This window comes from Odocoileus virginianus, unplaced genomic scaffold (genome assembly GCF_023699985.2).
Source record: "Odocoileus virginianus isolate 20LAN1187 ecotype Illinois unplaced genomic scaffold, Ovbor_1.2 Unplaced_Scaffold_7, whole genome shotgun sequence".
Classification (NCBI taxonomy): domain Eukaryota; kingdom Metazoa; phylum Chordata; class Mammalia; order Artiodactyla; family Cervidae; genus Odocoileus; species Odocoileus virginianus.
This window is the reverse complement of record NW_027224269.1, coordinates 1,131,784-1,159,739: the sequence shown is the minus strand read 5'-3', so window position 1 is coordinate 1,159,739 and position 27,956 is coordinate 1,131,784. Positions and strand designations below refer to the sequence as shown.

At 41.0% G+C, this 27,956-nt stretch overlaps 1 protein-coding gene across 8 annotated transcripts in view; it reads left to right on the top strand.

Annotated features, from left to right (window-relative positions):
- The window catches only part of AFF2 (ALF transcription elongation factor 2), a 531,908-nt gene that overhangs the window by 155,124 nt on the left and 348,828 nt on the right, over positions 1–27,956 (top strand). For 6 of the 8 annotated variants that reach the window (XM_070462659.1, XM_070462658.1, XM_070462657.1 and 3 more), the window contains exons 2-3: positions 13,051–13,171; positions 21,480–22,343. In XM_070462659.1, coding sequence (XP_070318760.1) covers positions 13,051–13,171; positions 21,480–22,343 — 985 coding nt within the window. Of the gene's footprint in view, positions 1–13,050; positions 13,172–18,900; positions 18,990–21,479; positions 22,344–27,956 lie in introns of those variants that run through there. The other 2 variants (XM_070462661.1, XM_070462662.1) reach the window with 2 other exon arrangements.

Here is a 27,956-nt window from a genome sequence, read left to right as displayed (position 1 = left end):
TTTACTGGCCACCTGGCATGTTCCTTGGCTTGTAGAAGCATCATCCCATCTGTCTTCATCTTCCCATGTGGTTCTCTCTCTCTCTGTGTGTGTTCACATTTCTTCTTTGTATAAGGACACCAGTCATGGTGAATGAGGGACCACTCTGCTCCAGTATGACATCTCATGATTACTCGTTACATCTGCGTGATCCTATTTCCAAAGAAGGTCCCATTCGGAGGTTCTGGGGGTTGGGACTCCACTATACGAGCTTTGAGGGAACACACTTCAACCCAAAATAGGGGGAGAGGCGGTAGCACCTTGTCTGGCACCTCATCGAGATAAGAGAGAGAAGTGTGACCCAGGAGCAAGTCCCAGTTTGGTCCATGGGACCAAGTGGGGAAGGAACCTGGAGTCATGAAGGTGCAGAAGGCAGGAGAAGCAAACAGTGCCTGGTGTCTCTTTGCCATGGTCCCCATCTCATGCCCTGGCTGTGTGCTCAGGCTACTCGATGGGGTGGATGTGCCAGGGAGGGGCAGGGGCCCAAAGAGGAAGCCTTTAGGGGGTGGAATTTGCCTGGGCCGAGTTTAGTGAGTACACATGGATCAAAGGGTTTGGTGAGACATGAAAATGGAGTCCGCTTACGACTGTCAATTGTAAACTGCTTGTTAAGGGCATTAATTTCCTTAGTTTAAAAGTAATTAAGAATGCAGTTTCTGAGAAAATATTGCTTTAAATTAAGTAGTTATTGAACTCGTCTTGCTCATAGCTAACTGAAAATTAAACACCTTTTAAAAGTGTCATTTATGAGAAGTCAGGTTATATTAAGACTTTGACTTGGAAAAGAATTCCTGATATTTAATGGGGATGGAGAGGAAAGACTTCAGGCAGCTTTTCCCTAATTTGAAAGACAGAGTTGTTCTGTGTAGGTTGGCAGCAGAAGCAACAGGTACTGAGCAGGGGACGTGGCCCGTGGGATGGTGCCAGGATCCTCGGAGGCTGGACCAGGGATGATCAGGGGCAGAGGGCCAGGCCAGGCACCCTGCCTGCCACGAGGCAGAATTGAAACCACCAAGAATAATCAAAGCAGGACACCGCCTCCTCTTGCATGTATCCATGGAACCGTTTCTGATTAGGAAAAACGAAGGATCAAGATTTAGATCTTGCAGCTCTTTAAAGCTCAGCATTAGCAACGACTCTGATTCATTCAAAGAGAGAATTAGAAATGAGATAATTTCAAGTTGACACTAAGAAGCACAGGAAGAAGCACTGGATGTATAAAAAGAGGATAATGAAAATTCTTACTTCTGATTGTCATTGGGAAACAGGGTAGATGCTGACAAGAGGGGCAGTGAGAATATTGTATCATTTTGATTTTTCTCTAGTTTTAATTTTTGAAGCAATTCAAAGAGAAACATATAAATAAATACACTTACTGTGTTCACTCTCAGAGTGTATATTCCTTGGCTTGTATTATCCATTCTGGGCCCCTACTTGTCTTCAAGAAATGTCTTTGAAAGCTTTTGAGTCATGCAATTATGCAGCTCTCTTGGCGTGGCCACAGAGAATGTAAGATGCTTGTAAGACATTGGTTTGTGTTACCAATGGGTCAGTGAGCCAGAAGGAGTGATGGTGAAGTCTCGTTTTTAATGGATGGGTCAGAACTAGAGTTCTTTTTAAACGATTTTCTATGAAAATGGAAATCAGACACCTAGGCTAAGAAAATATCACAAAAGCAGAAAAGGAATTCCGGCTGCGTAGATATCTGTGGTGCAATGGCGTCCTCTTGTAGCGTGGTCCCTGAGTGCAGAGGAGGAGGATGCTTGAAGGAAGATTCAAAGGAGATAAGGCACAACCTGGGCTGCTGGTGGAGGAGGGAAAGAACACTTGTTAGGGAGACAGATATCTCTCTCCAGCAGACAGGGATATTGTCCAAGGACAAAAGAATTTAATTTCACTGGAAAGATTGCTTTTAAAGTGCATTTTAACAGACTTCTAGAAAGTTATTGATATGTTGAGTACAACTGCAGGCAGACCTTTGGGTTGCCAGAGTCATGGTCATTCTATAAAAAAAAAAGTGGCATTTCCATTAAAATGGAATCCACTCAAAAATGAAATTTTTGTTCACTCTTGCAATATTGTTGCCAATCATTACCCTTCTGAGTATCTACCAGGCTCCAAGAGCCCCCTCCAAGCTGAGATTTTCTGTTCAGATCATCTGAAGCAGGGAGTTGAGATTTTTGATGACCTACCTTGATCAACTGTTCTGTGCTGTCCTGTGTGTGTGTGTTAGTCGCTTCAGTCATATCCAGCTCTTTGCAACACCATGGACTATAGCCCACCAGGCTTCTCTGTTCATGGAATTTCCCAGGCAAGAATACTGGAGTGGGTTGCCATTTCCTTCCCCAGGGGATCTTCCTGACCTGTGCCTGATCGAACCTGTGTCTTTTGCACTGGCAGGCAGATTCTTTTCCACTGCGCCACCTGGGAAGCCTTTTTACCATTCCTAAATATATTAAATTATCTTCACACCTTGAGTTGGTATATGTTAGAGGTATTGCATTATTTGGGGAGTTTGGTAGGCTAGTCAAAATTATTTTGCCCTAAGCTTAAAGTTAAATACTTTTTAAAAGTGTCTTCCTCACACTATCTGTATTTAGCATTGCTTATTTATATATAAGAAGATTTGCTGTACTCACCTGTAGCATGCTGTCAGTGACTTGGAAGTCGTGGACCTTTTCCTTAAGGAGTAGAATGTCTAATGGGACACATAGAGAACCCCAGTTAAATCATTATGAATGCAGAAGATGGAACCTCCTGAATGAGCATGGTGTAACTTAGGACCAGGAATATCCAACAGTAGAATATTATTCAGATATTAAAAAAAAAAGGAATGAAGCAATGATCCATGCTACAATGTGGATGAACCTTGAAAACATTTTGATAAGTGAAAGAAGTCAGGCACAAAAGCCTACATCATGTGAATGAAATAGCCAGGAAAAGCAAATTCACTCAGAAAGAAAGGAAATTAGTGATTGCTTTGGGCTGGCTTGGAAGGGAGGATGCAGGGTGGGGAGTAATGCCTAAAAGGTACATGGCTGCTTTTGGGCATCAGACAAATATTCTAAAATTATATCATAGCGATAGTTGTGAAATGCTATGAATATATGGAAAACCACTGGTTGTATACTTGAAATGGGTGAATTGAATGGCTTGTGAATTATATCTCAATAGAGTTGTTATAATAATTTTTTTTTTTTTTTTTTTTTTTTTTTTAAATTTTTATTAGTTGGAGGCTAATTACTTTACATCATTACAGTAGTTTTTGTTATACATTGATATGAATTAGCCATGGATTTACATGTATTCCCCATCCCAGTCCCCCCTCCCACCTCCCTCTCCACCCGATCCCTCTGGGTCTTCCCAGTGCACCAGGCCCGAGCACTTGTCTCATGTACCCAACCTGAGCTGGTTATCCGTTTCACCCTAGATAATACACATGTTTCAATGCTGTTCTCCTGAAACGTCCCACCCTTGCCTTCTCCCAGAGTCCACAAGTCTGTTCCATACATCTGAGTCTCTTTTTCTGTTTTGCATATAGGGTTATCGTTTACCATCTTTCTAAAGTCCATATATATGTGTTAGTATACTGTAATGGTCTTTATCTTTCTGGCTTACTTCGCTCTGTATAATGGGCTCCAGTTTCATCCATCTCATTAGAAGTGATTCAAATGAATTCTTTTTAATGGCTGAGTAATATTCCATGGTGTATATGTACCACAGCTTCCTCATCCATTCGTCTGCTGATGGGCATCTGGGTTGCTTCCATGTCCTGGCTATTATAAACAGTGCTGCGATGAACATTGGGGTGCATGTGGCTCTTTCAGATCTGGTTTCCTTGGTGTGTATGCCCAGAAGTGGGATTGCTGGGTCATATGGCAGTTCTATTTCCAGCTTTTTAAGAAATCTCCACACTGTTTTCCATAGTGGCTGTACTAATTTGCATTCCCACCAACAGTGTAAGAGGGTTCCCTTTTCTCCACACCCTCTCCAGCATTTATTGCTTGTAGACTTTTGGATAGCAGCCATCCTGACTGGCGTATAATGGTACCTCATTGTGGTTTTGATTTGCATTTCTCTGATAATGAGTGATGTTGAGCATCTTTTCATGTGTTTGTTAGCCATCTGTATGTCTTCCTTGGAGAAATGTCTGTTGAGTTCTTTGGCCCATTTTTTGATTGGGTCATTTATTTTTCTGGAGTTGAGCTGGAGGAGTTGCTTGTATATTTTTGAGATTAATCCTTTGTCTGTTGCTTCATTTGCTATTATTTTCTCCCAATCTGAGGGCTGTCTTTTCACCTTGCTTATAGTTTCCTTTGTTGTGCAAAAGCTTTTAAGTTTCATTAGGTCCCATTTGTTTATTTTTGCTTTTATTTCTGAAATTCTGGGATGTGGGTCGTAGAGGATCCTGCTGTGATTTATGTCGGAGAGTGTTTTGCCTATGTTCTCCTCTAGGAGTTTGATAGTTTCTGGTCTTACATTTAGATCTTTAATCCATTTTGAGTTTATTTTTGTGTATGGTGTTAGAAAGTGTTCTAGTTTCATTCTTTTACAGGTGGTTGACCAGTTTTCCCAGCACCACTTGTTAAAGAGGTTATCTTTTTTCCATTGTATATCCTTGCCTCCTTTGTCGAAGATAAGGTGACCATAGGTTCGTGGACTTATCTCTGGGCTTTCTATTCTGTTCCATTGATCTATATTTCTGTCTTTGTGCCAGTACCATACTGTCTTGATGACTGTGGCTTTGTAGTAGAGTCTGAAGTCAGGCAGATTGATTCCTCCAGTTCCATTCTTCTTTCTCAGGATTACTTTGGCTATTCGAGGTTTTTTGTATTTCCATACAAATTGTGAAATTATTTGTTCTAGTTCTGTGAAAAATACTGTTGGTAGTTTGATAGGGATTGCATTGAATCTATAGATTACTTTGGGTAGTATAGCCATTTTGACAATATTGATTCTTCCAATCCATGAACATGGTATATTTCTCCATCTATTTGTGTCCTCTTTGATTTCTTTCATCAGTGTTTTATAGTTTTCTATGTATAGGTCTTATTGTTTCTTTAGGTAGATATACTCCTAAGTATTTTATTCTTTTTGTTGCAATGGTGAATGGTATTGTTTCCTTAATTTCTCTTTCTGTTTTCTCATTGTTAGTGTATAGGAATGCAAGAGATTTCTGTGTGTTAATTTTATATCCTGCAACTTGACTGTATTCATTGATTAGCTCTAGTAATTTTCTGGTAGAGTCTTTAGGGTTTTCTATGTAGAGGATCATGTCATCTGCAAACGGGGAGTAGAAGAGAAGGAGAGCAGCTGAGACAAAAATAAAACATGAGGAGTGGTTCTTGAATTATCTGCCTGACCCCATTGGAGGATGATTTGACAAACCTCCAGGGTGAACTGAATCCACTTCGTCTTTCAGAAGTAGAGGAACTGGGGTCTCCTCAAGGGGAATATTAAACCTGTTTCCATGCAGGACTTCTGGAAGCATGAATTTAAGGGAACTCTCAGAATGAGCACTGGCCCATTTCTCTAAGACCTAAAGAAATTGGCATGACTGGGTGGGCAGCTGACAGATGTGGAGAGTAAATGTCTCGTGTGTTTTCTGTCCTTTCATTCCTATTTTTTTTTCCTTTTTAATGAGAGCCAATGTCTGTGAGGAAGAGGGTCCATTTGCTGAAGAGAGTGGTTGGATGTATGGTTGTATGTATGTAACATTAGAGGTTCTACCAATATTAGAAACCCTTTTCAAGGTCATGTTCATATCTCCAGATCCAAGGTTCTCTTGTGTTTTTCCTTATATGTGCAAAATAGTGATAGCCTGTTTTTAGCTTTTTAGACTAGTTTGGAGATAGCACTTCACATTGAAATGCTCATGGATATTAGCAGATACAATGAGAATTTAACTTGAAGTTGATTTTGAATGTATTAAATGGCAGAGGTTTTCTTTTTAATTAATTAATTTATTTTAATTGGAGGTTAATTGCTTTACAATATTGTGGTGGCTTTTGCCATACATCAACATGAATCAGCCACAGGGATATGTGTGTCCCCCTATCTTGAACTCCCCTCACACTCCCGTCTCTACCCTTTCCCTCTGGGTTGTCCCAGAGGCACTGGCTTTGGTTGCCCTGCTTCATGCATCGAACTTGCACTGGTCATCTATTTTACATATGGTAATATATATGTTTCAGTGCTATTCTCTCAAATCATTCCACCCTTGCCTTCTCCCACAGAGTCCAAAAGTCTGTTCTTTACATCTGTGTCTCTTTTGCTGCCTTGTGTATAGGATCATCATTACCATCTTTCTAAATTCCATATGTATGTGTTAATATACTATATTGGTTTTTTTCTTTCTGACTTAATTCACTCTGTATAATAGGCTCCAATTTCATCCACCTCATTCAAACTGACTCAAATGTGTTCTTTTTTATGGCTGAGTAATAGTCCATTGTGTATATGTACCACAACTTCCTTATCCATTCATCTGCCGATGGACATCTAGGTTGCTTCCATGTCCTAGCTATTGTAAACAGTGCTACAATGAACACTTGGGGTACATGTGTCTCTTTCAATTCTGGTTTCCTCGGGGTGTATGCCCAGCAGTGGGATTGCTGGGTTGTATGGCAGTTCTCTTCCCAGTTTTTTAAGGAATCTCCACACTGTTCTCCATAGTGGCTGTACTAGTTTGTGTTCCCACCAACAGTGTAAGAGTGTTCCCTTTTCCCTTTTCTTCACACCCTCTCCAGCATTTACTGTCTGTAAACTTTTTTATGGCAGCGCAAAATGACTGGCGCAAGATGACACCTCATTGTGATTTTGATTTGCATTTCTCTAATTGCATTTCTCTAATAATGAGTGATTTTTTAAAACTGAGAGAAGCTGTATAGACATTAGATTCGTGTTAAATTCAAAATAGGGCTAGATATTGAAAAAAATATGAGGTGGTTGGATGGCATCACTGACTTGATGGACATGAGTTTGAGCAAGCTCCGGGAGTTGGTGATGGACAGGGAAGCCTGGCGTGCTGCAGTCCATAGGGTCGCAAAGAGTTGGACACGACTGAGTGACTGAACTTGGAAATGGATTGAAAAAAAAAGTACCACTTGGAATTCTGGAACACGCAGTAAACATAAATATCTACACATTTTATAGAAGGCAGAAATTCATTCAGGAGAACCACAAAGAGTGAGTTATAGCTTATGTTTTTCCCTCGGGTGAATTAAATATGTATTTTTATGCTTTTACAAAGACATTAGCCAAAATAAAGGTGTTTTAGTGCCAGCTGGATTAGAAAACAAATGAGACTGAGTTATTTACCTCCATGTACATTGTTACTACTGTAAATCCTATATTAGCAGTATGAACAAACTTGTTTTAAAATACCAGTTTTTTTAATGCTTTCCCAACTAGCATTGTAAAATAACCAAATTAGGTAAGCAATGATGATTAAACTTCATGAAATATACAAACCAAATGGACTTAAACTGGTTTTTACTCTCACTTGCTCAGCTTCTTCCCACAGTTGTAGTTAATTTTTACAATCCCTTTATGCTCTGTACATTTTGGTATAAGGAAACTAATGGTTTTTCTATACTCACTCACATCCAAATTAAACTCCTAAAGTTTTTCCTACTGGCAATTTCCAATAAAATACCATCCTAAGGAAAGTTGACCAACAGAGTGCAAATGGGACTAGTATTTATTCTTGAGGGTGATGCAAACATGGAGTCAGAAGGGACAAACCTTGGGGTATTAGGAAGAGGGCTAGTTTGGGAATCAGAAAACCTGAGTTCTACCTCCCAGTTCTGCTACAGACATCCTGTGAGGCCCATTGCCTTTCTGAGCACAATTTCCTCATCTGGAAAATGAAGGGACAAGAACAAGATGATGGTGACAGCCGAGTCTGCATTGTCAGCCCAGGTGTCCTACCACTATGAGCTAATGAAGACAGTAGAATTGAACTTCCTCCATCTCAGTGAAGCTATTTACATATGTCCTAGGTCTTATCTCCCCACAAATGCGCCCATGGCTTCTAATGATGAAAGTAGGAATTGCCTGAGTCCAAGATCTGGTTTAAGGATGAGGATAGGAGAATATCTGAGAGAAGGAGAAGAAATCACTTGAACTTAAAGATGGAAGAGACACAGATTGGCATCTTCCTTTGCCACTCCCCTGATGAGGCCTTGGGCTGCTCTATTCCTCTCCAGAGGGTCACATATCCCTCTTGTGTTAGGAGGGCAGGTTCTCTGTAATTGGAGGCCAGGGAGACCAATGGGTGGGTGAAACCGGAGCTAATATAAAAGATCCATTCTAGAGAGTAACTTCTCATCACTGCCCTGTATTGGAAAGAGTAACAGAGTGCAGTTGGCCTTTGAACAAGGCGGGCTAAGGGGCACCAACCCTTTGTATCTGCAGTCCCTTTGTGTTTGTGATTCTGCATTGGTGGATTCAGCCAAACTTGGGTTCAACCACCTGTGGGTTGTGTGGTACCTTACTATTTACTATTGAAAAAATCTGCATGTAACTGGACCCATGCAGCTCCAAATGGTGTAGTTCAAGGTCTTGGTGACTTAAATGTATTTAGTTGAATGGAGCTTGTTCTTTTTTCTGTCCTTTCTCTGTCAGCTAGTAGAGATGTCAGTAAAGCAGGGACTCCAAAAAGATAGGCTATACAGGGAGAAAACCAAGGCCTTTGGCCAATGAAGAGTAAATTGAGGTGGCTTTTTTTAATGCATGTTTAAATTGAGATATAGTTGATTTACAGTACTATATTTGTTTCAGGTGTCAAACATGACAGGCTCAACATTTTATAGATTATACTCCATTTAGAGTTATTATCAAATATTGGCTATAGTCTCTGTGCTCTATAAAAGATCCTTTTAGCTTGTCTATTTTACATATAGTAGTTTGTATCTCTTGGTCCCATTCCCTGATTTGGCCCTTCCCCTGGATTTTGAGTGTTCAGTGTCACCATAATGTGCCAAATTCCCTTCTATCCTGTAGGAAACAGTTGGAAGAACATTCCTCCTTGCTAAGAGTGTAGAGGCCTCAGGTTGTGTTTTGGGGCCCAACTCCCTAATGTGAAAGTGAGTTTTCACACTGAGAGGACTCGTTTGCTCTGTCTTCATCAGTGTGAGGAAAGTTGAATTGTTCACACCAGTAACATGGGGATGAATTCTGATTTCTGGCTTGAGCATGTCTTCGTGGGCCATGGAGCAATGCCCCCCTCCCTTTTTTTTCATGGGAAGATAAGCCTAGGTGTGTAACAGAGCATCAGATCCTCAAGGGACAGACATCAGCTTTCCTGTGGTCTCTGTGGGGCTCACAGGTTCAAACACAACTTCCCAGAATCCGAAGAACTTTAATTGAGTAGATAAAGAGGTCCTCGTGATTATAAACTGCAGTAGGTGCAACAAGAGGCTAAATACATAGCTGGGGTTTTAATTAGCTGGTGCTTCAAATTAGTCATTTTGGTTTCAGTCAGAAATCAGTGACGTTCTGCACTGTGAAAGCCTCATCACCATATAGTTCATTCCTCATTATACCTCGCCGGGTGAAGCTTTTAGTACAATGCCGTGCTGAGTGAGAAAGGAAAAAATTGGAGAGAGTTGGTTGCCTTCCAGGAGCAGTGGAACTCTATGGAGATGAAATTCACTCTTGCCAGAGATATGAGAATTAACTGTTCTTTGTTGTATGTGTTAAAAAATGCAGCAGGCAGTTTGCTCGCCACAGATAACACCCATGTGCACGCTCAATCTGCTATTCAGATTTCTCGTCTGGAATCTGGTAGCTTAATGAACTGATGCAAAATGCAGCCGAGAGCCTCCTAACGCATCCAGCCTGGGTTGAAAGTACCAAGTGCCCCGAGTGCCGGCCGCTGAAAGGGTTGTCATGCATGTTGAAGCACATGTCCTTTCTTCTTGTCCTTTCCTTCGGGATTTTAATTATCTTGGTCCTCAGAGCCGGAGAGAGATAGTTTGCAAAGCCAAGAGACCGAAGTCCTTCCGTGCTCCTTGTGGGAGAATGAAAGGCGATCCCCGGGCCTGTCATTCTGGGCTGTCAGGTGCAGAGAATGAACAGAGAGCTGGAAAACCGACATCTTGCTCATGTTCCTTGGAAGCATGATGCTTTGGTGCTCGTGTTTGTGTGAAGGGTCATGGCTGCTGAGGGCAAAGAAATGAAGTGTCTTTCTTCTCTGCAGCAAACCTTCCTCCCAACCTCCCACTCCCACTAAATATTGCTTTAATTTGTGTCCCATCCCACCCTGGGCACCCCATCATTGTTTGGTTTGGGCAAATTTCACGTGGCCAGTATGTGATGCTGAGTCTTGTGCTCCACCCTTCATGCACCCAAAATGTTACTGTTGTCCACACATCAGCATCCAATACGAAGACACTGTGTCACATGGCAGAGGTTTGGGGTTCTGATCTCAACTGGTGAATAGAAACGTCAGGTGACACCAACAAACGTAGTATCTGTGGATGGCATCTAGGACTGTGAAGGATGGGCTGGCTTCCAGTACCTGGACTCAGTGTCTTTCTTGAGCAGGCAGGGCTCAGATGTGGGGCCTAGGCTTTGGGTGGACCTCTGGATGATCTTTGATTTTCTGAGGCAGTGATAACATTTGTTGGGCATACTCATGAGGGATCCAGGGAGCTCTTCTGTACCTGGCATTTTTGCATTATGAAAGGATAGCTGATGTTGTTGTTCAACCATGTCTGACTCTTTTGCGACTCCATGGACTATAGCCCACCAGGCTCCTCTGTCCATAGGATTTCCCAGGCAAGAATACTAGAGTGGGTTGCCATTTCCTTCTCCAGGGGGGATCTTCCTGACCCAGGGATTGAACCTGCATCTCCTGTATTGGCAGGCAGATTCTTTATCACTGAGCCCAAACATCCTATAAATATTGCCATGATTTTAAAATGGGGAAATGAAGTGTTGTTTATCCAGGAGATAAAGCTGTCAAAATCACTTAGAGTTTGTCAGTTCAAGTATTCCTGTGGAGAAAGGTGGATGGTTAAGTGTATTGGCCGCTTCCACTCCATCTATATCAATATCTAGTTAAGCTTCCATGGCTATCACATACTCTGGGTTCTTATTTTATAAGTTAGCATTATGTGATACTCATGGGAAAAGTGGAGAAGGCAATGGCAACCCACTCCAGTACTCTTGCCTGGAAAATCCCATGGACGGAGGAGCCTGGTAGGCTGCAGTCCATGGGGTCGTGAAGAGTTGGACACGACTGAGTGACTTCACTTTCACTTTTCACTTTCATGCATTGGAGAAGGAGATGGCAACCCACTCCAGTGTTCTTGCCTGGAGAATCCCAGGGACGGCGGAGCCTGGTGGGCTGCTGTCTATGGGGTCGCACAGAGTTGGACACGACTGAAGAGACTTAGCAGCAGCAGCAGCAGCAGCATGGGCAAAGTAGGCTACCAGTGATAGGTATTAAGTTTGAAATGTATTCAAAACCTGTTGACTGTACTTATATATTATATCAGTATATCTCTTGTAGTTCCTTTAGCTACTATATTCTCTTGCATGCTAATTACCTAATTAAGTCTTCACATGACATTACAGGCTTCATCTGGTAGCTGAAAGTAGAGTGTTACTATAAAAACTTCAATAAGCAAAATGGTGTAAAAGTGAAGAGTATCCCCCACTTTCTGAAAGTTCTCATTATGCCACTTTGCTTTTATGAAAGACCTACATTAGTAAGGGAATGATGTTTTTCGTAAAAGCAAAAATTCCCTTTGGATTGCTTTTGGTTAGTGCAAATAGATACTAACATAGGTCTCTCGTAAAAGTGGCTTAAGGCAAACGTTTGGAAAGCAGGGGGTACCTGTATTAACATGAGCGAGGAAAGCAACATTTATTCAGTACCTGCTAGGCACTTTATGTACATGTATATAATTAAAATTTTCCCAGCGTATGTGTGCTCACTTTGAGTAGGATTATAATCAAAAGCAGGAAGAAAAACCCAATGAACAAAATAAAGCCCACTAGTGGGAGACTTACAGATTTTAGTTTAATACACATAGTCTTGTATGATGGAAAAAATAATTGTGTTTTTATTGAGGAAGTATTCCATTCTATAAAATCGAAGGACCCAGAATGTATCTTTGATAGAGTACTGATCCTCCAAAGGGAAAGCCTGAAATGTGATGAGAGTCAGAGTAACATGGTGTTCATAAAACATTTGTGCCTTAAGGTCATTTAAATCTTTTGGCACCTCTTTTCATTAATGGGAGTTTGTTGATCAACCCAGACCCCCTAAAAGACTTCTAGTCACCTATGATGCAAACTGTGGGAAGAACAACAACAACACAAAAAAGAGTGTGATTGACTGGGTGATTTGTTTTTTTGTGGACTTTCAAAGATGTTCTTAAACTCTCCTTTGATTTTTTCTTTTGACCATGCCACATGGCATGTGGCATTCTTAATTCTCTGACCAGGTCTGGAACCTGTGCCCTCTGTGATGGAAGCTGGGAGTCCTAACCACTGGACTGTCAGGGAAGTCCTTCTCTTTTGACTTCATTACAACAGACTAATACTGGCTGTGGGCTCAGGACAGAATTCCCATTTACCTGCAATAATATATTTGGTAATTCCTTTCCCTTTGGACTTAGTGACATCTGTGAATTCTGAGCCCTAGATAGTTGGCAACACAGTGAAACCTGAATTCAGTACTCTTTTGCACGGTGGACTGACTTTGAGGTAGGCTGTAGTAATTGCCTGTAGTAGTTAAGCCAGGACAAGGGAAGAGGATTATGCCGTACTTAAATGGTCGTGACTACAATGTCTCATAAGCCAATTTCTGTTTCCTTTTGGATTCTGAAGAACTGGTCAGGATCTTTAACCTATTGGGAATAAAGAAAAGGAGGTCGGCTCTCTATTCAGTATCAGTTTGGGTAGCCTCAACTTGGTTTTTTTCTTCTTATTGATAACATGGCTTCCATGACTAATTCATCTTTCTCTCCTTTTGTCTTTTTCTTTGCACATCAGTCACTATGAACAAGACCGTAGTGCACTTAAGAAAAGGGAATGGGAGCGGAGGAATCAAGAAGTCCAGCAAGAAGATGATCTCTTTTCTTCAGGCTTTGATCTTTTTGGGGAGCCATACAAGGTAGCTGAATATGTATGTAATGTATCTTTCTGCAAAATGGTCACTTGTTATATTTTTGAATGCACTAATCAACACTTAACCTATTTTTAAAACACCCAAATCATTTCCAAGAGAATCTATTTTACAAATGAAATATATACCTGTGCTGTATTTGGGGCCATGACAAGTTTCTGAGGAAGTCTTCAGAGACAAATCCCATCTTCTTGGGGGAACATAGTAAGATTTTAAAGGGACTTATGAGACTGCCTGTCTCCAAGGAATTCTTTCCTGCCCAGCACTACCTCTAGCAAGGAATGCCCCCTGATGCTTGATCTCACTTTGATTATCATCAGCGAGGCAGCCCCTGAAGACTTCATCAGAAAGTCAGTGGAGATGGTTGTGTCTCCTCCCGATTGGTGCCATCCATCGCAAAACCACTGCTTATTGTTTCCATTTCAGGTTGTTAGCAGCTGTTCAGTGGTTTGAGAGCTCTTTGAAAATCACTGTTCTAGGACAAAGGGAAAAAGCCAGTCATTTTTTGCTGGTGATTAATAATCATGGGTTAGGTGATTGCCTCAACCACAGGGGGTAGTGTAGCTTGGTTGATTTTCTAGTGGACTTCTGGCTAGTGTGTAGCTCCAATAAAGATCATACTTCTACATCTTCAAGTGTTGATTTCACAATGACTGCCTCTGAACTTTCTATTTGGAGTGGAGATTGGGAGAAGAATCCTGTTGAGTTGCTGGTAGCTGATTGGTTTTTATTGAAATTTAGTAGCAGTGTAATTTTCTTCAGTGAAACAAAAATGGTGTAAGAGGTAAAACAACCATAGAGAAAATGATCAAGAGTTGTAATATTAGAAGAGCACCATTTAGGGGATACTGACTGATGTAGACAGTGAGCTGTCTGGATCGGTGCCTAGTGAGACAGAGTCTTTGCTGCCTTGTTCAGACTAAGCAAGAAGCTCTTGATTGAGACACTCAGGTGCTTTCCAAATTTGGTAAGTCTGACAAAGAGACTAGTAGTTTTCAATTTGTCAATAGTAGTGTAATCTTTAATAATCCATTTTTCCTATTTCAATTGGTTTAATTTCTGTACTGCTGTTGAATGTGTGCATGGTGAGATACGGTTAGTTTGACAAGCATTTATTGAAGGCCCATTGAGTGTCAGCTATGTCTTAGGCTAGTGTCCAAAGGGAAATAAGATCTAGTTCCTGCATTCAAGGAATTCCTTGTCCAGTGCAGAGATCATCACGAATGAGTGAGGGCATGACTGCATGGTAACTGCTGATGAGATAGGCAGGGGAATAGATGCCTGAAGACTTTGAATACCTAGGTGTCTGGACATGAGTCTGTACACGAAGAGAAGTCATTGCCAATTTCAAAGTCAGGAAATGGCCAAGACAGATGAAGACTTGTAAAGATGATGTTGGAAGTGTGGGGAGTGGTGGATTGGAGGGAAGGGAAACTAAAGGGTGAAGACACAGGAGGGAGAGGTACTGATGAGCAGAGCAAGGTCCCAGGGCAGATGAGTAAATACAAAATTGAGAACATGTGTTGAGTCATGAGCCTTGGGTAGGAAAGTGGGAACAGAATATTAAGATGAGAATAAAGAAGGAGTATGGAAGACAAGAAGTTGTGGCCTCCTTTTTTCTCAGACAATGGAAGTGAGGTCAAAGGATGACAGATCCCTCCTCCCTTCTTTAGTGTTTTGTTGTTGTTGTTGTTTGTTTTTGCCACACCATGCGGCATGCAAGAACTTGACCAGGGATTCCGTGACCAGGGATCAAACTCATGCCCCTGCAGTGGAAGTTCAGAGTCTTAACCACTGGACACCAGGGAATTCCCAACCTCATCCGTCCTTGAGAAAGAGGAATGGCCAGCTGAGTTTCACCTCTTATCTTTGGATGGGTTAGAAAAATGGGCTTTAGTCAAGGGCTCATTCTTCAAATTCAGTATCTACTCCATACTTGACACTATTATGAGGTGTAGAGCAGTTGAATTATTTCCCCCTTTATAATTTAAAGTCTTGTTGACTTAATGTCCTTGTACCTTTAAGGGAAACACCATCTCTTGTTAATAAGCCTGTAATGTAGATGCATACTTATTTTTAGATGCAAATAGTGTAATTTTGAGTAGGCAGTTAAAGAACCTGATATCAACATTGTCAGAAGTTTCCAAAAGCCATCTGTCTTGATACAACAAAGGTCTGTCAGGTAGAGACACAGATGGGAGCATTAGTCTAGGGCCGGGCCAGGCCTGCTCTGTGATTAGTATCCTGGTGCTTTTAGGCTTCTTGATGGGGAAGAGCCTTTGCTTTGAAGTCGAGACTATGAAGGAAAGGAATAATGCTGACAGTTGATGACCTAGTCATTCTCTTTCTTTTACTGTTGCTTTGATGACTGACTGCCCTCTTATGCTGTGTACATGGTCAGGGTTCCCTGGGAGATCACTGGGCAGTATGCTTCTCCTTTCCCCCATATCATGATACTAGAAGTGAGGTACACCTCCAAGAGCTCCCTAGACCCAACTGGTGTGAACACCCTTAAGTATCTGGACATGCTGATGGCAGTGGGAGTTCTAGAGCTGGCCCACATCCACTGTAAAAATGAGGACTTTCTCCTACACAACTCTTGCTGAGGGTTGTGGCAGGAATGTTTACAAAATTAAAAATCAAAATTCCTGGTGGTTCATCAGGAATTTCAGGAAACTTCTTGCTACTCTAAATCTTAAGCATGACCTGATTGCTTATCTGATGGCATTGGTAGTTCATAAACTATCCAATGAGCACCTGTCCCTAGGACTGCTGTCCTTGCTTGGCTTCACTTCTATTACTCCCAGAGTGGAAAGAATGCTTACCACCCCTCAATTGGGCTGATGGTGGGTAACATCCCTTTGTGGCTGCTTTTGTCATTTATATTAGTAACTTTCAAGTCTGAGTTTGTACTGTGCTGCAGAAAAGGATGTGGTCAAAAGTGCTTGAGAAATATGAAGCCATTTGACATGTGTAGATTAGTGTGGAAAGATGAGGAAGGATGAGGAACTGGCATGTACCAGGTACCTCCTCTGTGCTAGAACTTTCTACAGATGCTTCTTTAGTCCCTGCAGCAATTGGCTACACATTTTCCTCATATTTCCCATGAGGAATTCAAAGCTCAGGAAGTGAGGTGGCTTCTCTGCAGCTTCATATCCCCATAAGTGTGCTTCTTTATCTGTAACAGGAAGCTGTTTACCCTCTGACAGGAAGTCAGAAGACCCGATAAGCTTACCTTGTGTGACTTTGGGGAAGAAACTTTATTTCTCTGACCTAAAGTTTCCTTGTCTCTGAAGTGAATAATAATACCTGATAGAAAAAATGATACCTGTTAATAGCAACAGCAACTGACATTTTACAGCTCTTCACAGATCAACAAGAATGCAGAAAGTGAGATGCAGAGACGTTAAGTTGCTTATCCATGGTCATTTGGGTCAGGGCATGTAGAAGGTAGATTAGACCAGAATGGCTCTGCCGACTCACATGGTGGTTGTGAGAATCAAGCCAAACAGCCAGGGGAAGCCTTGCTTTGAGATATGTAATGTGCTGTACAAATTCAAAGTATCATGGTTATTATAATTAGAGAAAGAAATAGCAACTCACAGCTTAGAGAGATTAATTGTAAAAATATTAGAGCTCGAAAAAAGAGGAATTACTAAATCACATACATTAGCCATAATGAAATAAAAGAAAAAAATAAACCCCAAAACTTAAATTATTTTGCTACTTTTATTAAAAAGAAATACCCTGGTACCATAAGCTCCTAACACATTAGTCTTGCAATGAAATTATACTACTGATTCGTAGATAACGTTAGAAGCAAACTGAGGCAACTGCATTTCTCAAAGTAATGAGAGGCAAAAAGCTTAAATGAAGGAGTGCTGTTAGTCATGAGCCACAAACCAGACATGTAACTTATGCCTGAAAATACTTGGAAATGCATTTCCTTGATGATTGAGAAATTGTGATTACTTAGAAAATAATGGCTGCAGAGGTTACCTTTAAGGTATCAGTCAATTATCTAGAACGGGAAGTAAAGAATTGGCCAAATTGAAAGAAGTCTATAATTGATTGAAATGGCTAAATTTCCATTTTTGCCATGTTTATAATGTGCAATCAGGACTGCTAAGAATCCCTTGCTCCTTAAAAGGATTGCTAAGACTCTGGACAGTGAAGAAGATTTAGTGTGAGCCAGAAGTTGCTATGGTGTATAATGAGCATCCATCATGCAAGTATAAATAAATGGATTTTCTATCCAGTGGTTCTCATCTTGACATCTTGAGAAATATAAAAACTGGTTGACAGTTACCCACCTCCAGTGGTAACCACCTGGTCTATACTGTTAATTATTTTGAGGTTGTTGAATGGTGAACTTCTTGAGGCTGTGTGTCTATGTGTCCTTGATGCCTAACCCTGGCTCTTGAGTGTTTGAAATTTACCAGTGTGTGTCTGAAGAATGACCCTGGTAATTGCTACTTGTAGCCACAGCACGTCTGTTACGGATCTTCCGTCAATCAGCAACTCAAAACTGTTGCCAGTGAACTCAACCTTGAACTATCTGCTATGCAGTTCCAGTCACAAGTCCCTCTGAAATTGCTGTGTGGGGAAGCTAGTTGAAGGGAGTTGACCTCCTTCCACTCCCCCAGGTTATCCTAGCTTCATCCCTTATGCCATTAGCACAGAGGAAAGCCCCACACTTGGAGCTGTGACCCTGACCTCTAACTCCATGTGCAGACAGGCACTGAGTTAGACTTCAGCAGTGCAGTGCTCTTGCTTTTTAGCTATCATAAGAAAACATGAGAAACATCTTTGTATCTCTTGTAAAACTGGTACTGAAAAAGAGACCTATTTTATTTTTCAAAGGTTCTTGTAACCAAACCAAACCAAACCAGTGAGAGGAATCCCTTTTCACTTGTTGGTATCCAGCAAACATGGGTCTCATTTAATGAATTAGGATGTGCTTCCTGCCATCAGACAAAGAGAATTCTATATGCTCTGAGAATTTCCTGTTGGCCTTTAGCTACCAAGCAGTTCAATCTGATATTCAATCACAGTAAACAAATTAGCTTAACTTTTGCTTTTCTACTTATGTACCTTTGACTCCAAGCCATTGCAAATCCTTTATTTTGATATAGACAGGGTATGAATTATTATTTGATTCTGTTCAATTTAGCAGCATTTTGCTGAGGACCTCATATGCACCAGACATGGTGCTAAGTGTTGAGGGTATGAGGAATAAAAGGTGGTCTCTAGTCTTGATGAAAAGCTCATAGTTTTGTGCTGGAAGAGAAATCACAACTATAGTAGACCTGGAACAGTAGGAGGTGGATTTTCTATTTTATTCAGAGAACTTTCAGTTTTCTTCTAATTTTAGTCATGTACACAACAGTTTTAGACATTGGCCAACTGAGAAATTCTCCTAATTTCAATCATATTTTAAAACCTGGAGATGGAAAAAAAAGTTCTAAGCGTGCGTCAGAAACCCAGGTCAGTATAACAATAAACTGAAGAGATGTTAAAACCTAATCAGGATCTCTCCACTGAAGATAAAATGAACATGTCCCTTTTATTTACTGCTAAAATAGGAACAGGGATGTGACTAGCTTACTGGCAAACCAGTGGGCCTTGAGATTCTTGAATCCTGATGATGTTGGCCTAGAGAGAATTAATGTATTCTTAGAACTTTGGCATTCTCTGTGACATCAGCGGGCAGTTTTTATTCCAGTACAACTGTCTTTCAAGGAAAGTTCAATGAACTTTCAATGAGAGGTCAATAACTGAACTTCCTGGTAGCTAAGACGAAAAGGTAAAGATTACAGAATTCTCTTTGCCTAATGTAGGAAGCTTATCTTAATTCATTAAAGGAAACAGTAAAAATGGAAGCATTTAAAATGAGGAATAAAATGGTATTGTTTCCCCTTGTTGGGTCAGATCTTTGAAGATAGCAGGTATTAATATTTTTTAGGCAGTCATCTGATATAAGAGGTTTCAGGGACCAGAACAACCCTGCAAGTTTAAAAACTTGCATCAAACTCTACTGGGCCTTCACAATGATGAAATCTCTTTGTTCTGAATTTAGGGATTGAGTAGAGAGTCTGGATTTGGCTCCTGCGTAGCTGGTTCGTTATGCAACTCCATTGAAGGAGAACACTGTATACAATGTGTTTATTCCTGCCTAAGCTGCAAAATAATTTCTGCCTTTAAAATTGACAAACTTAGGGACTTTCAGGGAATAAAAGTGATTTATCCCTTTATTAAATTATGCCTTTCAAATGCACTTCTGAAAATTGAGCAATTATTCAGGTAAAGATTATTTGGAACTGTAATTGTTTAATCACTTCTTCAGCACCAAGGTTGCATGTGATGCAATATAAGATGTTCTTGAGGATAAGAAAACTGAAACTGACATGTATTTATTTGATTTCTAAAATTTCCCATCAGAGCCCTCAGTATACATTTTGCATACTTTTCCTTAGTCTTTGAAATCATATTTCTTTACATGCCCTCATTTCTTTGAAAGTGTCCTATATGATTTACCACGTGATCTGTGTTGAATACTATATACAATCTGTGGCGATTATGCTAACAATGTTAGGCCAAGGTTCTCAGCTTGATTCCCTCTCTGGTTTCTCTTTCTTATTATCCTTTGCTGGCTCCTCCTCTTCTCCTAAGCCTGGTGATGGTGGCTCAGATAGTAAAGAAATCTGCCTGCAATGCAGGAGACCCAGGTTCAATCTCTGGGTCGGGAAGATTCCCTGGAGAAGGGAATGGTCTTCTCCTAGTCTCTTAAAGGTTGATGTTCCACAGGCTCGCTCCTGAGCCTGATCTTCTCGTTCCTCATTTCCTTTCCCTGGGTGATTTCATTCATTTCCAACTCTTCACCCTTTATTTATTCACACACTCTCCCATCTTCACTTACAGATAATAGCACTCAGCCTTACGTCTGAGGTTTAGCCTGAGATGTCAGGTGTGAATAGGCACACACCTGGGCTCCACACCAGCTGTTAAGGGCGTTTAAGCAACTTTATATGTTAAACATCAATCTCCAGTGGTGGTTGTACTAATGGGAAGGTGGTCACCCCCTTCTGTGCATGGAGAACATGCATCTGACCCTTGGGACAAGGAAGCTACCAGGGTGGGCGTCTTCCCCATGCACTGGCCCTGCTGCCAGATGGCTCCACGGATGTAAGTAGCTTTCCTTCATCGCAATGGTAGTGCAGCCTAAGCACAAAGAAGCCCTTTGCCTTTCTGACTTCAGCAGCTGGTTTTGATAACACCTTTGGCAGGCAAAGAGAATATTAGAAAGTCATGTTCAAAGATGAAGAGCCAAACTTTTGACAGTCATTTCCAAGTATGTGGCTTTCCACCACTTTTTAGCTATGAAAGCTATTCTTTTCTGTTACAAAAGCTCATGGAAATCTTAATTATTAAAAAAAAAAACAATCACAACCATTCTGATAGGTGGTGGTGTCCATAGAATGATGTAGTTGCCAGCCTCACTTTAAAATTTAACTTTGTTTTAATTTAAACAACAGCTTAAAATCTTAAATAAATTTTTCTAAACCTTTGAAGAAACACAGGCGAGCTTGAGTCACTGTTGATGAACAATTGCACCATTTCAAAGTAAATGAGTATGAATCACCAATATGTAAACATAGTTGTCCCCAGAATATGTAGGCAGACACCAGTAATTTACACACTCTTTGATTAAAAGGAATTGGATTCGCTTTAGTCATAAGTTAGCTCAATTTGTTATTGTTTAAGCCCATGTCTTTTCTAAACTGAACATAGTCATGATAGCACAGTTTAATTGACTTCCTTATCCAACGGGCTAAGAGTTTTTCATGGTATAATGTAGCACAGAGGGCTACGTTATATGTCAAGAACAAATAAAAATTGAACATTCTATTATAATTCCAATGATCAGTAAGTGGAAGTTGTTAAAGTGTAGCATGTAGCAGTTCAACTCATTGAACCTAAAATAAGTTATTTTGCTAATAAAATTCATAAGCAACGTAATTTAAAACTCTCCCCCACCCCATGAGCATATTTAAGAACAGGCCAGGGAGTATATAGACATTCATTGCACAGTTCATTCCAAGAGGCTCTTTCAATAGTGCTATTGATTTTTTTTTCTTACATAGCACGTGAAAAGTATGAAATTATATGGCAGCATGATAATTTTAAAGAACCCTATATGCTAGTCTACTTAGGACATCTTTTTGAAACATTAATAGTAGGAAACACAAACCTATTCATTCTCTCTCCTCCCACCCCCATCTTTTTGTTATTTTAGACAAACAAAGGTGATGCACTTGCGAACCGAGTCCAGAACACGCTGGGAAACTATGATGAAATGAAGGATTTGCTAACTAACCATTCTAATCAGAATCATCTAGTGGGAATCCCAAAGAATTCCATGCCCCAGACTCCCACCAACAAAAATGAACCCAGCTTTTTTCCAGAACAAAAGCATCGGATGGTCCCAGTGCACCAGCAGGATAACACTCACTCCTCAGCGCCAGTGCCTCCACCTTCTGTCGTGATACTGAATTCAACTCTAATACACAGCAACCGAAAGTCAAAACCTGACTGGTCACGAGATAGTCAGAACACTAGCATTGTAGCTGCCAGCCAAGTCACTAGTCAGCCCAACAAGATGCAGCCGCCGACCCCAGACCAGCCCCCAGCCAGACTGGAAGACTTCTTTGTCTACCCAGCTGAACAGCCTCAAGTTGGAGCAGTTGAAGAATCAAACCCACTGGCAAAGGAAGACAATACTCTCAAGTCCAGTGGAGGGGATACTTTCAAAGAAATCTATCAGTCCAACTCACCAGAAGCACCGGAATTTACAGTGCAAGCGCCTGGATCTCCCCTAGTTGCCTCATCTCTATTAGCTCCCAGCAGTGGCCTTTCGGTTCAAAACTTCCCACCAGGGCTTTACTGCAAAACAAGCATGGGCCAGCAAAAACCAACCGCCTATGTCCGACCCATGGATGGTCAGGACCAGGCCCCGGACATCTCTCCCACACTGAAACCTTCGATTGAATTTGACAACAGCTTTGGGAATCTGTCATTTGGATCACTCTTGGATGGCAAGCCCAGTGCACCCAGTTCAAAGACTAAACAGCCAAAGTTCACGATTCTTCAAACAAGTGAAGTAAGTAATTTTTAAAGTTTTGTTTCGTTTCATTTCTTCTTATTTATTTATTTATTTTTAGTTCATTGCTCTAATGTCTATAATCAAGGCTTCCCAAGCAGCTCTTATTTACCATTATAGAGCTGTAGATGAGACTCTTCAAGGTCAGAGTCTTGATCTTCTGTTGCTTGTGACTTGACTGATTTACACTCTGCAAATACAACTAAATCGCCATAATTTGGAATGATAAAAGACAAGGTCTGTCAGAGTGAATGAAAAGTTGGAGTTATAAAATAGTTTCAGAGACAGTATTTGTAGTAATATTACGTATAAATGAATCACATTGGAGATTTTCATTGGTCTTAAGCAGGATGAGATTCATGAAAAGATAGTGGGTCACCCTAGGCCTTCACTAACAGATAGCATATCAGAAACATAAAATGCAGAAATTCCTTAAGGTACAAGGTTGTACAAGTGTGATTTGCTGGAACCAGAAGTGGAAGACATTCTTTAAGAACTGTAGTTTCTTGGGCACTTGCAGGGCTGTTCCCTGGGCAAGACCTTAATATTAACTTCCATATCCCTCAGTCTTACCTTCTGCATCACCTTCTCCAGGTGCCTACCTAACCCTCTTGTATTACCTTGATCCCTTCTGTCAAAGCCAAAAGCATAATTCTCAGCCAAAGTCCCACTGGGTTTAGAATGACTCACCATTTTACCTATCTCAGGAAGCATTACCTTATAAAAGAGAAGTCCAGCGGGACCAAAACCTTTCCCAGTGGAATGAATCGCTAGTGATTGGATCCCAGGCCTTATGGCCCCTGGGTGGGGGGCAGAGATTGGGTGCCCCTCAGAGGCCACCATGTAAGCAGCTATCTACTACACCTCAAGCACTTGACTGAAAGAAACCTCTGCTTTTACTAGTGACGAAAGGCTTGAAAAGACACAGAGGAAGAAAGTAGGTTGAAATTCTCATTCGCTAGGAGTCACAGTCTGTCTGATTTGTTGCAGAGTCCAAGTTGGTGGTGTCTGAATTAGAGAAGTCTGACCCTATGTGCCCTCCAGCTCTTCTTCCTTTATTCATGCTCAGCAGATGCTCTGATTGCGTGGGATGATGGGAACCCAAGGGGAGGGAGGACTGGGGCTGTTGGCTGTATTTTCTGGATGAATGTTTAGAGTATTGTTTCATTTCTCAGACAGTTCTGCTGTTTGTATCATCATCCCTCATCAGTTCAGTTAGTTCAGTTCAGTCACTCAGTCGTGTCCTGACTCTTTGCAACCCCATGGACTGCAGTATGCCAGGCCTCCCTGTCCATCACCAACTCCCAGAGTTTACCCAAACTCATGTCCATTGAGTTGGTGATACCATCCAACCATCTCATCCTCTGTTGTCCCCTTCTCCTCCCACCTTCAATCTTTCCCAGCATCAGGGTCTTTTCAATGAGTCAGCTCTTTCGCATCAGGTGGCCAAAGTATTGGAGTTTCAGCTTCAGCATCAGTCTCTCCAATGAACATTCAGGACTGATTTCCTTTAGGATGGACTGGTTGGATCTCCTTGTAGTCCAAGGGACTCTCAAGAGTCTTCTCCAACACCACAGTTCAAAAGCATCAATTCTTCAGCACTCAGCTTCTTTATGGTCCAACTCTCACATCCATACATGGCTACTGGAAAAACCATAGCCTTGACTAGATGGACCTTTGTTGGCAAAGTAATATCTCTGCTTTTTAATATGCTGTCTAGGTTGGTCATAACTTTCCTTCCAAGGGAGTAAGCATCTTTTAATTTCATGGCTTCAATCACCATCTGCAGTGATTTTAGAGCCCCAAAAAATAAAGTCTGCCACTGTTTCCCCATCTATTTGCCATGAAGTGATGGGACCAGATGCCATGATCTTAGATTTCTGAATGTTGAGCTTTAAGTCAACTTTTTCACTCTCCTCTTTCACTTTCATCAAGAGGCTCTTTAGTTCTTCTTCACTTTCTGCCATAAGGGTGGTGTCATCTGCATATCTGAGGTTATTGATATTTCTTCCGGCAATCTTGATTCTAGCTTGTGCTTCATCCAGCCCAGCATTTCTCATGATGTACTCTGCATATAAGTTAAATAAGCAGGGTGACAATATACAGCCTTGACATACTCCTTTTCCTGTTTGGAACCAGTCTGTTGTTCCATGTCCAGTTCTAACTGTTGCTTCCTGACCTGCATACAGATTTCTCAAGAGGCAGGTCAGGTGGTCTGGTATTCCCATCTTTTTAAGAATTTTCCACAGTTTATTTGTGATCCACACAGTCAAAGGCTTTGGCATAGTCAATAAAGCAGAAGTAGATGTTTTTCTGGAACTCTCTTGCTTTTCCGAGCAATTTGATCTCTGGTTCCTCTGCCTTTTCTAAAACCAGCTTGAACATGTGGAAGTTCATGGTTCACATATTGCTGAAGCCTGGCTTGGAGAGTTTTGAGCATTACTTTACTAGAATGTGAGATGAGTGCAATTGTGCGGTAGTTTGAAGATTTTTTTGGCATTGCCTTTCTTAGGGATTGGAATGAAAACTGACCTTTCCCAGTCCTGTGGCCACTGCTAAGTTTTCCAAATTTGCTGGCACATTAAGTACAGCAGTTTCACAGCATCATCTTTTAGGATTTGAAATAGCTCAACTGAAATTCCATCACCTCCACCAGCTTGGTTCGTAGTGATGCTTTCTAAGGCCCACTTGAGTTCACATTCCAGAATGTCTGGCTCTAGGTGAGTGATCACACCATTTTGATTATCTGGGTCGTGAAGATCTTTTTTGTTCAGTTCTTCTGTGTATTCTTGCCACCTCTTCTTAATATCCTCTGCTTTTGTTAGGTCCATACCATTTCTATCCTTTTTTGAGCCCATCTTTGCATGAAATGTTCCCTTGGTATCTAATTTTCTTGAAGAGATCTCTAGTCTTAGCCATTCTATTGTTTTCCTTTATTTCTTTGCACTGATCACTGAGGAAGGCTTTCTCATCCCTCATCACATCTTGTCAAGTATCTCTCCAGTCTGTCACCTCTTCACCCTCACCGCCTTCCAAGCTCCCATGAGCATCTCTGGCCTAGGCCACCTCCTGTCTGGTGCCCCTCCCTCTAGTCCCACCTCTCTTTCAAACCATCCTCCATTCAGGCTTATCTGATGGGCAGATCTGACCATGTTACTCCCTCCCTTGGAGTCTTTAATGCCTTCTCATGGTTTCCAGGAAAAAGTCCAATTTCTTAGTCCCACATTCAGTGCTCTTGACTCTGTGATTTCATACTCCGTACCTGACCTCATATCTCACCAATTCGTCGTATGAAGATGAGATCTCAGCCATGCAGAGTGACCTGTGGCTCCCCATCATGTCATGCTTTGTCACACTTCTTTGCTTTTGTGCCTGCTTTCTTCTCAAATTAGATTGTCTCTCCCTCTGATCCTCAATCTTCCTGGTGAAGTCCTGTTTCTCCTTCAAGTGTACTCGGTCATCACTCTCTCCATAAACGCTTCACTGATGCCACCAGGCTTAAGGACAAGCTCCTTTCTCTTTGCTCACCCAAGCAACTTCTATATACTTTGGCCCTTCTCTCATTGTATTGTAGTTATTCATTTATGTGTCTGTCTCTTCTATTAGACTGTGGGCTCCCTGAGGACAAGGAATGTTTCATTTCTTTTCTGTATCCCAAGTGCCTAGCAAACGCCTGGCACATAGTACATACTCAGTAAATGTTTGTTGAATGAATGAACTTCAAAAATTGTTACTTGATTACATTTTCTAAACCACAATATTAATCAAATAATGCAAACAAAGGTAAACTATCACTAGAAAATTCATCCTCAGATATATTTCCTTAGTTTCACCCAGTCTACCTGTGCCTTACTTTGCTCTTGTCCTGCACGGTCATTTGGAAATCCTAATCCTCATTTTCCCTGGATGACTTAATACAGGAATGTGATACTTAAAAGGCAGAAAGCAACCTACTTTGAAAGAAGGGGCATCTAATGTGAGGCTGGGCCATCATTCTTGCCCCTTCTCTTGTCCTGGCATCTGCTGCTGTTCCCTCTTTACATGACAATTCCATGACTAAGGACTAGTTTGGAAATAATAGCACTGGCCCAGCAAGAGATCTGGCAGCATGTATCAACACCTGGTTGACAGAACGAGAGGTCACAGAACCAATGAGATCCACTCCAGTGTAATCTTCTCTCTTACATATTCACAACACAGTTATCCCAGACATGGAAGAAACTCGGTGCTTTCGCTCAGTGCTCAGGTACACCAACTAGATATACCTTTCCAAAGAGAGTCTGAGCTGTTATCAGCTCTAGAGATGATGACCCAGGAACAGCCTGTGTGCATACGGCATTTGGTGATGGTACAAACAGACTATGGTAGAGACTTGCCTGAAAAATGCGTCAGATGCAATGAAGTCATGATAAGAGATCAGTGAAGAAAGTACTTATAAAATATGGGTCTCAAGGAAGGACTTGAGGAAGGACTGGATAAAAGCTTGGGCCCCTAAGTTTAGGAGAATATACAGGCCTTAAGGGCAACATGGAAACCAAAAATAGGCAGAAAGAGAATGAGAAGTTAGCTAGCCTAAGAGACAATTTAGAAGAGTGTAGATTAAAACATGGGCAGCAATATAGACAGGGTGGGGCCTTATGGAGCTTTGAACCTAATGGAATTGATGTGGCTAAAACTCTGACCAAGTCTGGAAATTCATCCTATTAAATCTTGATGCACTTTTCAAAAGCACTTAGCATTAGAATTCAGCCCCAGTCCCTGGCGCCAAGAGATCTAAGCATGAGGTTCTGAGTCTCTAGTCAAAGTAGCCATCTTCAATGACTTGTAGCATTATTTTGAGTTATTACTGAAAAAGCTTGTCCATAGAGAGGTCATGAGATTTCTTTGAGTTTTCCAAGCTCTTTCCCTGGCTCAAGACATAGGAGGCTGATGTTTGTGAAGTGCATTTGGGTGGAGTAAAGGGTTGAATCATCAGGAAAAAGAGACATTCTAAGATACACAAATAAGCAGATATGGTGATATTAGTGTGTTGAGAGACCAGAAACAATTATTGGAATTAAATGTACATGCTTGTGTGCTCATATTTGTTGCTGTGTCTATGCTTATGTACATAATGGGGACATTTTAGTTCCCATCCTTGAAAGTTTCCTTCCTTCTTATAATTTCTGTATTGATAATAAGGATATTAATAAATACTAATAAAATCCAAACAATTTTATTGCCAAAGGTCAGCATTTCAATTGAATCATGCTTTTTAAAGAAATGACATATTTAAAAACAATCTATTATCATTCCAGGCAACCAAAAGAAAAATAAAATAACTGTTCTGCAGTTGCACTTAGAAGAATTTTTGGGGAACTGCATCTGAAAATAGTAAAAGACCTATTTATATCAAGTGGAAACTGAGGGTTGCTTGCAGGTGGTGTTTTATTAGGAAATGAATTTGCTAATAAATGCAATGTTATACCTGGTTTCATTACAGATGTTTTGCTTATTTTTTCATTAGGATTAAAACATTTTTTCTGGTGTAGATAGTTTTGTGTTTTGGTACAATGTGTTATTAGTGTCTTTTGGGAAGTAAATAATTCCATGCAAATGGAAGGATCAATGACA